General features: G+C 40.6%; 1 protein-coding gene across 3 annotated transcripts; it reads right to left on the reverse strand.

The window, feature by feature from the left end:
- Nucleotides 1-5876: 5876 nt before the first annotated feature.
- Nucleotides 5877-15740, reverse strand: Fpr1 (formyl peptide receptor 1). Of its 3 annotated transcripts, none has more exons than XM_052169810.1 (3): nt 15541-15634; nt 14240-14322; nt 5877-10960 (listed from the first exon to the last, which is right to left on the reverse strand). In XM_052169810.1, the coding sequence occupies exon 3, from the start codon at nt 10947-10949 to the stop codon at nt 9912-9914; it is 1038 nt and encodes a 345-aa protein (XP_052025770.1). In that variant the 5' UTR covers nt 10950-10960; nt 14240-14322; nt 15541-15634; the 3' UTR covers nt 5877-9911. The 3 variants fall into 3 exon arrangements, with proteins under 3 accessions (XP_052025770.1, XP_052025771.1, XP_052025769.1); XM_052169811.1 differs by having other exon boundaries at nt 14240-14361; nt 15541-15614; XM_052169809.1 differs by lacking the exon at nt 14240-14322 and having other exon boundaries at nt 15541-15740.
- Nucleotides 15741-16859: the final 1119 nt, after the last annotated feature.

A 16859-nucleotide genomic window follows, 5' to 3' on the forward strand; every position in this document is an offset into this window, starting at 1 on the left:
AGAAGACAGGCTGAGCTATGACGAACTTGTGAGCCAAGCATATTCGTTTGTTACAGCTTCCATGGTAACGAAGGCTGGCGAGACAGCAGAATATTGGTACTGCACAGTTCTGTAAGCTATAAATCCAAGATCAAGGATTTAGCAGGACTGTGAAAGGAGATCTGTCCCAAGTTCATAACCCCATAAATCAGCTGCTACTGATATGTTGACAGTCTTTCACAATGTTTTGTGTCTCTCTGCCTTCTTCAGTACCTTCAGTATATGCTGTTTTTCATCTTTCTCTCTCTCTCCCTCTCTCTCCCCCTCTCTCTCCCTCTCTCCTTCCTCCTCCTCTCCCCCTCCTCCTTCTTTCTTCTTCTTCTTCTTCTTCTTCTTCTTCTTCTTCTTCTTCTTCTTCTTCTTCTTCTTCTTCTTCTTCTTCTTCTTCTTCTTCTTCTTCTTCTTCTTCTTCTTCTTCTTCTTCTCCTTCTTCCTCTCTCTCTCTCTCTCTCTCTCTCTCTCTCTCTCTCTCTGTGTGTGTGTGTCCAGATTTTCCTTTACACAAAGTTTCTGGTCATACTGGCTTACAGCTCTACCCTGATCTGATATGATGTAACCTTAACTTAAATAATTATATTTTCAACGACCCAGTATGCAAACAGGTGACATTCTCAGGCATTTTGGAGAGGTGTTGAAAATGCTCAGAAGTTTCCTGCAGCTGGGAGAAGGGTGTGGCTGGAGGAAGGGAGGGGTGAGGAGGTTTTTCGGAGACAGGGTTTCTCTGTGTAGCCCTGGCTGTCCTGGAACTCCCTCTGTAGACCAGGCTGGCCTAGAACTCAGAAATCCACCTCCCAGAGTGCTGGGATTACAGGCATGCACCACCACCACCCGGCGTAATAGGTACATTTTTATACATACTGTACTTCAAATCTCAGTTTTACTGAGGTTGGAAGGACAAATTGGGGGCAGAGAGGAAAACCATATAATTCTTGAAATCGGAGCAATGATGTTGTTCCAACTCGGCTCTAACCATCCCAATACCTCACTGGGGAGGGAACCCTGTTTATGTGGAAGAAAGAGAAATTGGGGAACTTTTCATTTCTGATTTCCAGAAATCAAGGCCTGTGCCTATTATGAGGTATGGACGGTAAGCAAGCCACCCACTCCCAATGGAAATAATAGGGCAATAGAAGAATCTGTCAAATGTTATCTCTCTACCCTAAATGCTTTTCTGATCCCTGAAACAGATATACTTTGTGTTCAGAGATTGCTATCCTCAGAGGTGGTGTCTTCCCAGCCTCCCTTCTGTGACTCTTGATTTTCAAATGAAGGAGGAGGTAAAGACTGGAAATGATTTTAAAATCTGTTCATTTATTTGTTTATTTGTGTGTTGGGAGTGCATAGTGTTAAACAATGTGTCCACACAGTGACACAAAGGACAACTTAAAGGAATTAGTTCTTTTCTTTCAGGAATTCTTGGGATGGAACTCATGTCACTGGACTTGGTAACAAGAGTGTTTACCTGATAAAGCAGCTTGGGTCCTAGAAATGAGTTTTCACTGGTTTTCCTGTTCCACCCTGCTCAGCTGCTAAAAACTTTAAAAGCTATCTTTCATTTCTTACATGCCAGGAAATACTCTCTCCCTTTCTCTGCTTATTTCTCTTTTTTGTCCCCCATCCTCTCTTCACCTTTGTCCTGTCTGTCCCTCCCTTCTCTTTATTTTCAGTGAAAAGAAAAAGTAGTATAATATACACAGAAAACTTTGTACTTTGCACAGACCATTTCTTGATAAATCTTCACATGGTTAATGTGTCTGTGTTAACAGGTCTGTGTAACTAACACTGGATAAAGAAGGATAGCATTCTTGAGCCCCTCTCAATCTCCACTCTAAGTGTAAACATTGTCACTTGAAATATAAGGCTCTGGGACCAGGCCTGCGGATTCTTAGGCTACAGGATATGAAATTCTGGCCATTCTGGGCTGCATTAAGTTCAAGGCTATCCTAAGGAATTTAGTGAGATCCTATCTGAAAAAAAAATTAAAAAGGCAATGGAGCCTGGTGCGGTGGTATACACCTTTAATCCTAGCACTTGGCTGGTAAAGGCAGGAGGATCTCTGAGTTCAAGGATAGCTTGTTCTACATAGTGATTGCCAGGACATCTGTCACTACATACAGAGTCACCATACCCTGTCACCAAAGACTAGTTAATCAATTATTTGCAAAGTGGAAATATAAGGAGAGATGCAAAATGTAGCTCATCAGCAGGGAAAAAAAATGCCTAGATTTACTGAGTGAAGGGCGAGACATGACTCAAAGGTAGAGGCCCTACCTAGAATCTTCCAGTGAGGAGCTAAGGTAGGGCTTGGTGGTAGAATTGCTGCCTAGAATCCACAATGAGGGTCTGGGGGTCTGGTTCAATAAAGAAGTAGGACATTTGTCCATTATGTATAAGGGCCTGGTTTCTGTTCTCTATGTAATGCACCCCCCCCAACAAATAAGGAAAAAACTGACACGAAATACCATAAGCTAAATACCATAAACACCAATAACTAAAAACAGAAATATCCATAAAACATTTAAAACAAAAAATAAAAATAAAGGCTACAGAGTGCGCATTATCTGTCTCTTTTTATTCACATTTATTTCTCTCCCCCATCTCTCCCCCCCTCTCTGTGTGTGTGTATGTCTCTAAATCATCAGAGAGCCAAATAACCCTATTAAAAATGGGGTACAGAGCTAAACAAAGCATTTTCACCTGAGGAATATTGAATGGCGGAGAAACACCTAAAGAAATGTTCAACATCCTTAGTCATCAGGGAAATGCAAATCAAAACAACCCTGAGATTTCACCTCACACCAGTTAGAATGGCTAAGATCAAAAACTCAGGAGAAAACAGGTGCTGGCGAGGATGTGGAGAAAGAGGAACACTCCTCCACGGCTGGTGGGGTTGCTGGCTGGTAAAACCATTCTGGAAATCAGTCTGGCGGTTCCTCAGAAAACTGGACATGATACTAGCAGAGGACCCCACTATACAACTCCTGGGCATATACCTAGAGGACTCCCCAGCATGTAATAAGGACACATGCTCTACTATGTTCATAGCAGCCCTATTTATAATAGCCAGAAGCTGGAAAGAACCCAGATGTCCCTCAACAGAGGAATGGATACAGAAAATGTGGTATATTTACACTATGGAGAACTACTCAGCAATTAAAAACAAATGAATTTATGAAATTCTTAGGCAAGTGGGTGGAACTGGAGAATGTCATCCTGAGTGAGGTGACCCAATCACAAAAGAACACACATGGTATGCACTCACTGGTAAGCAGATATTAGCTCAGAAGCTCTGAATACCCAAGACACAATTCACATATCAAATGATGCCCAAGAAGAAGGAAGGAGAGGCCCCTGGTCCTGGAGAGGCTCACTGTAGCAGTGTAGGGGAATACCAGGACAGAGAAATGGGAAGGGGTGGATAGGGGAACAGGGGGAGGGAAGAGGGCTTATGGGACTTTCGGGGGAGGGGAGATTCAGGAAAGGGGAAATAATTTGAAATGTAAATAAAGAATATATTGAATAAAACAAATCAAAACAAAGCAAACAAAAACAATGTGTGTTTAGAAGTCAGAGAAGAGCGTGCAGGAGTCAGTTGTGCCTTTTCATCATGTGGGTCTCTGGACTGAACTCCAGACACGAGGCTTGGCTGCAACCACCCTCTCCTACTGAGCCATCTTGTGAGTCCCTGGCTGCCTTAATTTTCAGCCTTATATAGGTAGAACTTTACCTAGGGTTTCTATTTTTGCTTATGGCTTCTTTCATATCTTCATGTCTGTCAGGCACATCCACAGCAGCTGATGTAGTGACAATTTACTCCATCGTATAGAACAATGACTTTTGTCTTTGTAGTGCGTAGTCCTGTTTCTGAGGGATTTTCAGTAAATTCATTGTCTCATTGGTTTCTACTGCTGTGATAATAAACACAATGACTTTCACCTGAGAACCTGTAGTTCACCTTAAAGGGAAGTAAGTCAGGGCAGAAACTCAGTGAAGGAATCCAGAGGCAGGAAGTGAGGCAGAGGCCATAAAGGAGTGCTGCTTACTAGCTGGCCTGCTTCCCATGGCTTGGTTAGCTTGTCATTGCCCCCGCTAAAAAATGTATTTATTTTATGTATATTAATGTTTTGTCTGCTTGTATGTGTGTGCATCACATGCATGGGCCTGGTACCTGCAGAAGCCAGAAGGAGTCACTGTATCTCCTGGAACTGGAGCGACAGGTGTTTGTGAATCACCATGTTGGTGCTGGAAACCAAACCCATTCAGGCAGGTAAGTATTCTGTCATACAACAGGCAAGTTTTTGGTCTGGAAAAATAGCTGCTTCCGGGTGATACTGCCTACAGTGAGCTGTGGCCTCCCATGTCAATCATTAATAAGAAAATTACAGACCTGCCACAGGTCAAACACTCATTTTACAAACCTGAAGAGGAAAGCTCTGAGAGATGCAGTGCTGAGTTCCAGGAGTCTGTTACTACACCCTACCCTCAGCTCTTCTTGACGTTTGAATTACATACTCTAGAGAGATGTATTTCTGACACAGACTATTAAGTACTGCTCTAACTCTATGGTTTCTCTGGTTCTGGTCATTAGTGGAATGTGTCTCAATCTTCCGGGATTTCTGAACAGAATTGAGAAAAAAAAGGGGGGGAAGTAGGCTTGGGGCTACTTGAGTAACAGGAAATCAATGTTCCTTCTGATTTTCAAAATGCAAGGGATGTGGCTTAACTGTGTCTTCACAACTTGTGGTTAGGACAGAGCCTCTTGGAACTAAGGTACACAGTCCCCTCAATCATAGGTTCCTTACACCCCTAAGTTCACAATAACCCAAGCTTCCTCTCTCATTGCACTCTTCACCTTAGTGATTGTTTTATTATCCTTTGGGAAGGAGTCTAAAGAGAAAAATGTATTTATTTATAGCTCTTGTGAAAATAGATGTATAGAGATTTCTCTTGTACTATGCAATTCCCTAGTTCTTGGTTGATACCTTCTCCAAGTTGATACCATTTGATTCAATTCTGATGCTATTTCACATATCTGGGTATGTGAAGACCCAGAGATGTGAATTACTCCAGGCTAACAGTTTAGTAATATCAGGCTGAGGATATAGCAACTTGCTTGCCTGATAGGCAGGAAACTCTGAATTCAGTCCCCATCACCACACAAAACAGGTGTGGTGATATGTGTTTGCAGTCCTATCATGCAGACAGGAAGGCCTGTTCATGGGCTCGGGAGAGATGGCTCACTTGGTAAAGTGCTTCCTGTGGACACATCAAGACCTGACTTCAGATCCCCAGAACCCATTTAAAAGACGAGAACAGCCATGCATACCTGTGATGCCAGAGCTAAGGATGGCAGAGACAAGCAGAACTCCAGAGTGTATTGACCATCTGGTTTAGTACATTGGTATTCTCTGGATTCATTGAGAAGCTCATTCTCAAAATAATGGGGAGGGCAGCAGAGGAAGATATCTGCTATTAACTTCTCACATCCAGATGCATCTACACACACAAACACAAGCACAGGCAAACCCATACACACTCATGCTCAAGTATGCATATTCATATACACACATGTACACACATACACATAGGATTTAAAGATCATCCTTGGTTTAGAGAGCATGAGATCTTTCAAAAAACAACCAACCTACCAACCAAACAAACACCCACCCACCCACCCACCCAAACAAATGAACAAACAAACAAAAAACAGGCTTCCACAGATATTTACACATAACGTGGAACTTGGTTGCAAATCAAATATTTTCTCCAAAGCCTTTTCTTGTTTTAAATTTTGTTTTCAATTTTTATTAGTTCTTTGAAAACTTCATACAGTGTATTTTAATTATATTAATCTCCTCATCTAACTCTTCCCAGATCTACCCCCCACTTCCTTGCTTTCCCAGCTTGGCATACTCATTTTTTTTTTTTTTTATAAAACCCCATCCAATACAGTTTGTGCTTCCTGCATAATTTTTGATGCATGGCCTTCCAGTGTAGTATTGTTGATCTACCAAAAGTTATATCTTTACCACATGCACAAAAAAGGATACCCATAAGTTTCCAATTGTCAATAGATCCTCAGCTAGGTACTCAAGGTCATTTCTTCTTTCCATACTGGAATATGATATGGTTTTGGGTTTGCACAGGTATTGTTCACACTGTTATAACCCAAGTGATTATCCTTGAACCTTGGAAGGGTTGTGTGTGATATATATATTTTCCATTTAGGGTTGAGCATTTATTAGTTTCTTATTCTCTACACCTTAACCAACTGTGGGTCTCTGTGTTCCTTATTATCTCCAGGACATAAAAGCTTTTCTTACGGGAGTTGAGGGATATGCTAATCTATATATAGAGTGAGTGATATTCATTGCTAGTTTGTTAACACTGTGTCTATTTAGAAGAATAGGGTAGAAAGTTCTGTCCTAGGGCTTCTGAGCTCCCTAGACATAGGATAATGCCTCCAATAGTGGTGGCAGATAGGGGTTTGGATTTGTGGAGTGGGCCTTAAATCCAATAAGAATGTAGTTGATTACTTCCATGATGTTTATGCCAGTATTGCACCAATGGATATGTCTTGCCAAGATGGTTGTTAATACAGATCCCAGTGTTCACAAATGGGTAAGACTGGTGATTTTTTTTCTCTTCTCATAGTGTGAATAGCACCTTTTAGCACTACATAGCTGTGGTATAGATCTATACATTCAATAAAACATCATGACACTGGCCTCCAAGCAAACCCATTGATCACTGAAATAGGACTGAGAATCCAGATATAAGTCCACACACCCAACATTGTAATTGAAAGCACAACATAAGCCCCAGTTTTCTTTTTGTAAGGACCCCATTTGCCTCCATTTAAGGACTAGGCCTGATTTGAAAAAAAAAAAAAAAAAAAAAAGGCTGCATGGCACGAGCTCCAGGGACAGACCATAAAACCCAGAACAAGATCATAAAACCTCTTCCCAAAGATGGCTTTGGCATAATCACAAAAATGGAGAAATATCTTATCTCAGAATGGCCCATCTGTTCTGGCAGCCCATATAATCATATGGTTAAAGGTTTATGACATAGGAATGCAGACTATGGACCACCTGTGACCCCCTAACACCCACCCATAAAACCTTAGGTTACCTAGTCCTTCTAGAGAGTTCCTTCTGGTTTCCATAAGGACTGCACACATTTGTTTGGGGTTGCCATTTCAAAGAATGATTGACCCCTGCGTGCTGGTTATTTCTGCAGAATAAATGCTCTTTGTGTTTGCATACTATTGAGTATGGGGTCTTCCTTCAGTGATTTTCCAACCCTTACATTAATATTTAATGAAAAGACCAATAGTACACATGGCAGCAGATGGTATCTTCAAGAAATGATGCTGGTTAAACTTGATAGCTACATGTAGTAGAAAAAAAAACCCTTAATCCTTATTCTCACTTTGCACAAAATTCAGCACCAAAATGGATCAAGGACCATGATATTAGGTGAGATGCCCTGAATCTGATATAGGAAAAGGCAAAAAATACAGGTGAACCCATTGGCATAGGAAAGGACCTTTTAAAAATAGGTCTTTATCCTAGAGTAGCCCTGGTGGGAACAGAATGCCTACTTCCTGACCCTGAGATAGGGCTCTGGTATGAGCTTCCATGAGTGTGGAGTGTGGATGGCTGTTGTGGGTTGTGGCATGTTTGTATAATAATGTATATATTTCACATTCCTTTATGGAATATCCTCCCTGTTAATATTATTGACTCCATGATAATTAGAAACAGCACCAGTCCAGGAGTTGAGGGTGTGGCTATTTCTCAGCAAAATGGTAAACACTGGAACCTTCAATACAGCCCTTGAGACCATGGACAAGAGTTCTAAATACATGAGTTTGAAAATGTCTAATTTCCTAACCACACAAAATATGAGGATGCAGTATGAATTATGAGGGACTTCATGAATCCAAATTAACAAAGGCAGTGGGATTAATAAGCCAGCTTGACAGAAAAATACAAAGGCAAGCAGATTTCTGTGTTCAAGGTCAGCCTGGGACACAGCAAATCCAGGCCAAGGAGAGGTAGATATGGTCATTTCAGGTCAGAGTCCCACTCAACTAATTTATCATCTGTGCTTAAAAATGGAAGACAGATCTCTGAATTCTTTTGCAATCTTAAGAAAAAAATGTATACTTTCTGTCTCCTAAGAATCAAAGTTCTGGGGTCATGTGATGCTGATTCACAAAATAATCAAAAGAAAAACCTGGAGTAAATGACTGGATTGACATGTAAAATAAAAGACTGCATCTGTGTTTTGCAGGAGATGAGCTATCCACAGAATTCTTTAGGATAAAAAGAGAGAATTGCTTGGAGCACACACACACACACACACACACACACACACACACACACACACACATGCATAGCTTATGCTCTAAGATCAAGAATTTCCCTTGTGCCCATGTGCTCAAAGCTCTCCCCCAGTTTCTTTTCTATTAGTTTCAGTGTGTCTGGTTTTATGTGGAGGTCCTTGATCCACTTGGACTTGAGCTTAGTACAAGGAGATAAGAATGGATTGATTTGCATTTTTCTGCATGCTGACCTCCAGTTGAACCAGCACCATTTGTTGAAAGGCTATCTTTTTTCCTCTGGATGGTTGTAGCTCCTTTATCAAAGATCAAGTGACCATAGGTGTGGGGGTTCATTTCTGGGTCTTCAATTCTATTCCACACACCCAGGACATGGACAAAGAAATCTCTTAGAATAGCAAGAAAGCAAAATAAAGACATAAAGATCTCCAGAGAGAAAGTAGAACAGAGAGAGAGAGAGAGAGAGAGAGAGAGAGAGAGAGAGAGAGAGAGAGAGAGAGAGAGAGAGAGAGAGAAGCAGACTGGAAAAGTTGTGTCAAGCAGAACACAGGTTGTCAGTATGGGTCCATGGTTTGATTTCAAGTCATTCTTTTTGTAGGTCCCAGACACTCCTTCTCTCAGAATTCCTTTCCAAGCCAAGGCTGGTTGTTGGCACAACTGACAGAGGGATATTATCTAAAATATACCAAAAACCCCTAAATAACTCAATACCACACAATGATAAACAGGCAATAGAAAAGACAAGAGGTTTGTCAAAGGATGAATTACTAATGGCTGAAATACATTTAATTGAATATTCAAAATCCTTAGCCAGCAGAAAATTGAAAATTAAAAGTACTATGAGATTTCACTTTACTGAAGTTAGAATGGTCAAGATCAGAGAACCCAAATGCCATCAAATGTTGGTGTGTATGTGTGTGTGTTGGGATATGACACCTATTCACTGCCACTGCCATTGGAAACAAAAGTTTTATTCTGGGTTCATTCTCTTTGGAGCAAGTACCCCAAATGCCAGATACAGTATAAATTATACAAATTTGGTTGTAGCTACAGTGAGAGCCACAAGTGAAAACAGTTGTCTCATGGGGGGCAACAGATAGACCAGATACTGCAATAAAAGGGATCAGGCTGTTGATAGCTCAAGGGACAGAAGATTTTCCCCTTCTGGCTTCATTTTCCAAAGGGAACATATACCGATTTCCTGCAGAAGGACACTTAGGAGAATTTGTGAATTTACGGCCTGTGAGTGAGCTAGAAGTGGACAGTGTTATTAATGACACTATAGTACTAACTGTCATTTGGAACTATTTCAGACTAACAAGAAAGTGTATGTTATTTTTTCTTTTTTGACCACCTTGGGTTGAGGCACAAAAGTCTAAAAGGTCATTTTAAGTTTTCCTAATGAGCGTGTAACCTGAAGGTCAACAGAGAACACCTATAGCACAGTGGAACTCAAAGCACCCGAAGATGGGCTTTACAGCCCCCCCTTTTTTTACATTGCATTTACAGTGTTTTCAGAAAATCAAGTAGAGTTGGTCCCCAAGTTGGTGTCTGTATCACTGGTCTGAGCTGAGTCCTCACTCAGGGCCCTCTCTAGACTGGCAGGTAGGGAGTTGATTAGTCTTTCTCTGAAGTTCTGGCCCATAAAGACATAAAGCATTGGATTGAGGCAGCTGTTGAAGAAAGCCAAGGAGCTTGTGATTTTCAAAGCAATTGCAATGCTTTGAGTCATGCCTTTCAAACGTTCACGGATTTGGATTGTGGATATGAGGGCCACTACTTGAAATGGGCACCAGCAGAGGAAAAAGGCAGCCACAACAAAAGAGAGAACCTTCAAGGGACGGCTGGATTTAATCAGGCCTTGCCTGTGGATTTTAGTGGCTATCAACCCATAGCAGACGGCAACAATGGACATGGGAGTGCTGAACCCAATGACGAACCTGATGATTCCCCTGACAGTAAACATAGTGATGGCCACTTTATTCCTCTCTACAGGATCTTTGGTCCAGGGGGAGAAGTCTAAAGCACAAGCTGTTTTCCCTGGTCCAAGTCTATTAGGGACTGTGGTCACACGAATGATAACTGGCAACGTAAGGAGAAATGCACAAATCCAGGGTACAATGATTACCTTCTTGGCCAGGCTCACAGTGCGGTGGTTCTGAGCCCAGACTGGATGCAGGACACAAGTACAGCGGTCCAGTGCTATCAGGGCAATCAGGAAGACACTTCCAAATAGGTTTATGTCTATTACAGTATATATGAACTTGCACATGAACCAACCAAATGGCCACTGTCCTCCCATGGCCGTGCTGGTGATGTAAAATGGCAAAGTGGAGGTGAAGCAAAAGTCAGCAATGGCCAAGTTCAAGTAAGAGATGGTGGTGACGGTGCGTTCCATGCGGAAACCGGCCACCCAGATCACTAGCCCGTTGCCCAGCACTCCAAGGACAAAGGTGAATGCAAGGATCAAATATGAGAAGACATCCAGAACAATGTAGCCGGCAGATACTGACTGAGTACTCCCAGACACATTCACGAGGTTTGCTGCAGACATGTTCATCTTGTAGACTCCTAGAACATTAAGAACGACATGTGTTTATTTATTTGTCTTAACTTTTCTTTCCTCCATGAGACAAGGTCTCAGTATATATTCTTGCTAGACTAGGATATGTCTCTATATCCTATAGACAAAAGAGGCTGCAAACTCATAGAAATCTATCTGCCTCTTCCTCTGTTGTGTTGGGATTAAAGTGGTATATCACGATGCCTGACTTCATTTTTTCATTTTTCATGTGTGCATCTTTTCTATACATGTATGAGTATATGCATGTATGGGTATGTTTATGTACATATGTACACATGTATGTGGAGCCCTGAGATTGATGTTAGGAATCATCCTCTACCATAACTCTAGCTAATTCACTAAAACAGGGCCTCTCAACCAAATCCACAGCTCATTGTTGCGACTAACCTTGATAGGCAGATTGCTCCAAGAATTGGGTCTCTCCACTTCCTGAGGATGGAATTATAGGTGAACCACTCTCTGTCCAGTCGACACATAGTTTTCTGGGGGTACAAACCCTGGTGCTCACACTTGGATGTTAGCATTATAACAACTGACTCACCTCCTCAGGACCTATTTTTGAAAATGTTGCCTCTAAGTAGTTTTCCTTTCATTTGTTACTGTATCCAGTCTACTTCCACTCCAAGTCCCTCACACTCAAGCTAGGCAAAACTCACCACTGCCTAGCATTCATGCATGTTGTTAACCTCTTATCAGATGGGGGAAGGTGTGCCTATGCTCCCACAATTGCTAATATGCACTCTGCTCACAATGCAATTAGTTGGCTGACATAGATCTTTAACTTGCAAAAGAAAACAAAACTGGGCAAACAGTATATAAGTAAGATTCATGTTCACCACTTCAATACAAGAGCAAGCCAACAGGATGGGTCAACATTCCAGCAGACAGTCCTAATTGGTCTGTTGAAAACAGAAGACTTGCTGGCAGAGGGGTATGTGCTGGGAGATGTCATTAGGCCAAGAGTATGAGAATAATCATATATGTAACTGTCAAAGCATAAATAAAAGTTACTGTCAAAAAACTTGTGTTTAAACAAAAGTTGTGCACAGATTTTATTGTAGCATTTCTCACTGTAGCTAGAATATAAAAACAACCTGTCCTAGTTTTCTTTCCAAGAGAAATTTGGGAAGAAAAGGGTTTGTTTCAGTGTACATTTTATACTCTGTTATGAAGGGACATCAAGGCAGGAACCTGAAGCCAGGAACTGAAGCAGTGGCCATGGAGTAGTGTTGCTCTTTGGCTTGATTTTCGTGGATTTCACTAGCAACCACACACAGTAAGCTGGGCCCTCATATATCAATCACTTATTAAGAGAATGCTTCACAGACTAATCTATAGAGCAATCTCATGGAGGTGATTTTACAGTTGTGGTTTACTCTTCCCAGATAACTCTAGCATGAGTTTACATGATAAAACCTAAATAAAGAAATTGTATATACAAAGTGATATATTTCCAATTGATGTATAGATTTTGGACATGAAAATGAATGAAATGCCAGCTGCTGGTGGTGCATCCCTTTAATCCCGGCGCTTGGGAGGCGGAGGCAGGCAGATTTCTGAGTTTGAGGCCAGCGTGGTCTACAAAGTGAGTTCCAGGACAGCTAGGGCTACACAGAGAAACACTGTCTTGAAAAAACCTAAACCCAACCAACCAACCAAACAAAATGAATGAAACATATTGATTGTCATAGCATGCACCTATAACCATAGCACTTGTTACTGTATCCAGTCTACTTCCACTCCAAGTGGAAGCATTAAGACAGGAGTATGGCAAATTTGAGGCCTGTATTACACAGGCTATACAATGGAACTCTCTCAAAAGTCTAAACAAAACAATGAAAAATGAATATATAGGATGACAGATATACTTTAAAGGTATAGCCAAAAAGAATACATACATAAAAAGTTATATGATGCCTCATTCACCTTATAAGAAATAACCAGAATAAGTAAGTTTACAAGAAACAGCTAGTTGATTCAGAGACCTGAGGAAGGGAGAGAGAAGAATTATTGCTCAAAGGGTATGGAATTTGTTTTCTTTTGAGTGATGAAATACGCCTACAATTAGATAGGGTTATGGTTGCAAAACATTTTAAATACACTTAATGACACTTAATTTTAAAGTGATAAAATTTAAACTGGGTGTGGTGGTGGTCATTGCAGCTCTTGGAAGACAGCAGAAAGATTTGACTCTGTGGCTATCATAGACTGTATAGTAAGTTTAATACCAGACTGGAATGCATAGCAAGAGCTTGTCTCAGTAAACAAACAATAAGAGGGCGAGAAGATTGCCTAGCCAGTAAAGTGCTCTACATAAAATCATGAGAACCTAAGTTTTGGTTTCCAGCTGTGTACGAAGTTGGTAATGTAACATGTGCCTGTCTAAAATCTCAGTGCTGGAGGAGCAGAGTCAGGAGGTTCCTCAGGACAACTGAATAAGTTAAAATGGTGAACTTCAAGTCCAGTGAGAGTCTTTTCTCAAAAAATAAAATTGATCACCTCTTCATGCAAGTAACAACAACAACAACAACAACAACAACAACAAAAATTAGCAGGTAAATTTTAATTATTTTCATTTTAACACAAGTTAAATAAAATGGTGTGTGGACATTAGGAAACTGGCAGAAGACAGCTTCTGTGACCCTGAATGACAGTGATCAGCTATTACTCTGCATGAGTACTTCATTACACACCTACCTCCTTCCTTACTAGGGCTTCAACAGAGGTTCCTTTCCTCTGCCAAGAGGGAATATTTCCATGAGTAATAGCTTCAGGGGACATCTCAGAAATTCTTTCCTTTATATTGTTTCTTTTAAATTTGGTATTATAATATAATTTTACTATTTATTCTTTTCTTTCTTCCTTTCAAACCATCCATCCCATATGTACCCCATGCCCTTCCTGCTCTCTTTCAAGGCCTCATTTTTTTTATTAATTGTTGTTACAACACACACACACACACACACACATACACACACACACAGAGACAGAGAGACAGAGACAGAGAGTCCAAAATATAACTTGCTCAGTCCATATAATGTGACTTGTATGTATGTATTCAAGGCAGATCATTTGGTATTGGATAACCAATTGAAATTAGCTTTTAAATTGATTTTTAATTATGTGCATATGTGTATTATATGTGTATATGTTGTGTATGTGTGTGTGTGTGTGTGTGTGTGTATCTGTGTATGAGTGCAGATGTCAAAGAAGGCCAGAGATGATGGATCCCAGATGGGAAATTCCTGACTTATGAGTTGACTTACGTCCACGTAGGACCTCTTCAAGAGCAGCAAGCACTCTTAACTTCTCTCCAAGAAGTTTCTCTTCAGCCTCTTCTTGAGATTATCTTGGTAGAAAGAAATAATGTTCTCTGTCTGTGAGCTCTCTTCAATACGATTTAAGGTAAGAAACGGCAAGAGAGAAAGGAAGTTCCAACTTGTTGTGGTTATGATATTTTACTGGGTTATGTATACAGAGTATTATTCATGTCAAAACAGCTTCCCCTAATATCAACTGCAGACTTCCTTAAATGGGGTAGAGGGAGTAAAATTAGTTAATAGGACTGGGTATGAGTTAGTGATTGATAAGGAGCAGGTACTGACTAAAGTAAGTTTATTCATGATCATCCATATAGATGTCAGAGATCAGTCATGTGCCTTCTTAATTACTCTTAACCTTATGTTTTTGAGACAAAGTGTCTTACTAAACTTAGAGCTACATTGACTGACCAATGAGCTCCAGATGTCTGCCCATCTCCTTTTTGCTCCCACATACAAGTCCCAGGGCCGACGTTGAGGACTCACACTACTGCACACTACTGAAGGATCCAGGATTTGTTTGCTTGTAGGATCACCACTGCCCTCATAGATTCTGTCCCTCAGCCCCTGCACAGCTATTGCCCTCCACTCTCCTGAAGCACCCTCTCCAGCTTCATATCTATGACCAGGTAATAGTTAACAGACTTACATATGGCCTCTGCTTTTCCCACAGATTTTTCACAATCTATTTTTTCCAGGCGTGCTATCCCTGACTAGTACACACTCAACACTTTTCCTTCATTCTTCCATACAAATGAATATTCTCTAGAACATTTCACCTTTAATTCAAGTTATCATTCACTTTCATATCACCCTTTAATTCCCAACCACATTTTTGACTCTGTTTTGTGACAAAACATCCCAAAAGAGTGATATATGTTGCCCATATTTATCATTTTATCTTATGGTTTACCACAACTGACCTTATTTTTTTCCTTTTTCTTTTTATATTTTTAAACAGGCTCTCATGTAGTCCATGTTGACCTCAATTTACTATACACAGCCAAGGATTACATTAATATTTGGATTCTCTTGCCTCTGTGCCCTCAATGATGAGATTGCAGGAGTGTGCCACTGTGCAGTTAATGTGGTACTAGAGGAAAAATGCAGGCCTTGTGTGTGCTAGGCAAGCATTTTACCCACTAAGCTATATCCCCATACATCTGCTACACAAAGTCTATTGTGCTGCCAATCTGCACAATGCATTCTCACCAAGCTGTGTAGAATTCTAGGCAAAGTTTTCTCACCTGAATGTTCCAATAGCTTTGGCTTTCCCTCCGGACAGATCTTCGTCTGATCTCCTGAACAAAGGAGCCTGTCTCTAATGGGCTCAGCAGAAAATATACCAAACCAACACAGGGAGGGAGAGACAGAGCAGAAATGCATTGGGTAACAGGAAACAGAAAACAGGAAACAAGGGTTTTCCGTGATTTACAAGAATCCTGAGATTATGCCCAAATCATATTTTTCCTTAATAGCATTTGGTAAGTAAGCTGGATCATTCTGGAAACTCAAGAGTATGATATCCTTCATCTGCTACATTTTTGGTGGGACACAAGATCCAGCCATTTCCATATCAGAGTAGAAGGAATCTGGGCGAAGAGCTAGGAGGCTGTGGTAAGTAGAACTTATCACACGCAGTGGAAGGCAGAGTTGGAGGGGAAAGAAATAGGAACTAGATACCCAGACAGAGGAAGATAAATGTGAATAGTTCACACAGTCAGATGGTCAGCCATTCTACACTGAGCCACAATCTCCAAGATCCATTACACAATATCCCATACCTCTGTCAACATATCTTTGTGATTGTTCATAGCATACTCCTTTTAGACATACACCTCTTTTAACATACACCTCTTCCCTAACCTGAAGAAAGAGATGCCCATGAACATACAAGAAGCCTACAGGACTCCAAATAGATTTGACTAGAAAAGAAATTCCTCCTAACACTTAATAATTAAAACACCAATTGTACTAAACAAAGAAAGAATATTAAAAGCAGTAAGGGAAAAGGTCAAGTAACATATAAAGATAGACCTATCAGAATTACACCAGACTTCTAACCAGAGACTATGAAAGCCAGAAGATCCTGGGCCAATGTCATAAAGATCCTAAGGGAATACAAATGCCAACACAAGCTGCTATATACAGCAAATCTCTCAATTACCATAGATGGAGAAACCAAGGTATTCCATGACAAAAACAAATTTACACAGTATCTTTCCACAAATCCAGCCCTTCAAAGGATAATGAACGGAAAACACCAACAAAAGGAGGGAAACTACATATCAGAAAAAGCAAGAATTTAATCTTCTTTCAATAAACCCAAAAGAAGATAACCACACAAACATAATAATTACATCAAAAATGGCAGGAAGCAACAATCACTATTTCTTAATATCTCTTAAAATCAATGGACTCAATTCCCCAATAAAAAGACATAGACTAACAGACTGGATATGTAAACAAGACCCAACATATTGCTGCATACAGGAAATGCAACTCAGTGTCAAAGATAAACACTACCTCAGAGTAAAAGACTGGAAAACAGTTTTTCAAGCAAATG

This window comes from Apodemus sylvaticus, chromosome 23, assembly GCF_947179515.1.
Source record: "Apodemus sylvaticus chromosome 23, mApoSyl1.1, whole genome shotgun sequence".
Taxonomy (NCBI): Eukaryota; Metazoa; Chordata; class Mammalia; order Rodentia; family Muridae; genus Apodemus; species Apodemus sylvaticus.

Coding starts and splice junctions, on each gene's coding strand:
- Fpr1 (XM_052169809.1), bottom strand. CDS start 15,679: ATGCATTTCTGCTCTGTCTCTCCCTCCCTGTGTTGGTTTGGTATATTT. Junction 10,961..15,540: donor AAAGCTATTGGAACATTCAG/GTGAGAAAACTT, acceptor TTAATGTTCTAG/GAGTCTACAAGATGAACATG.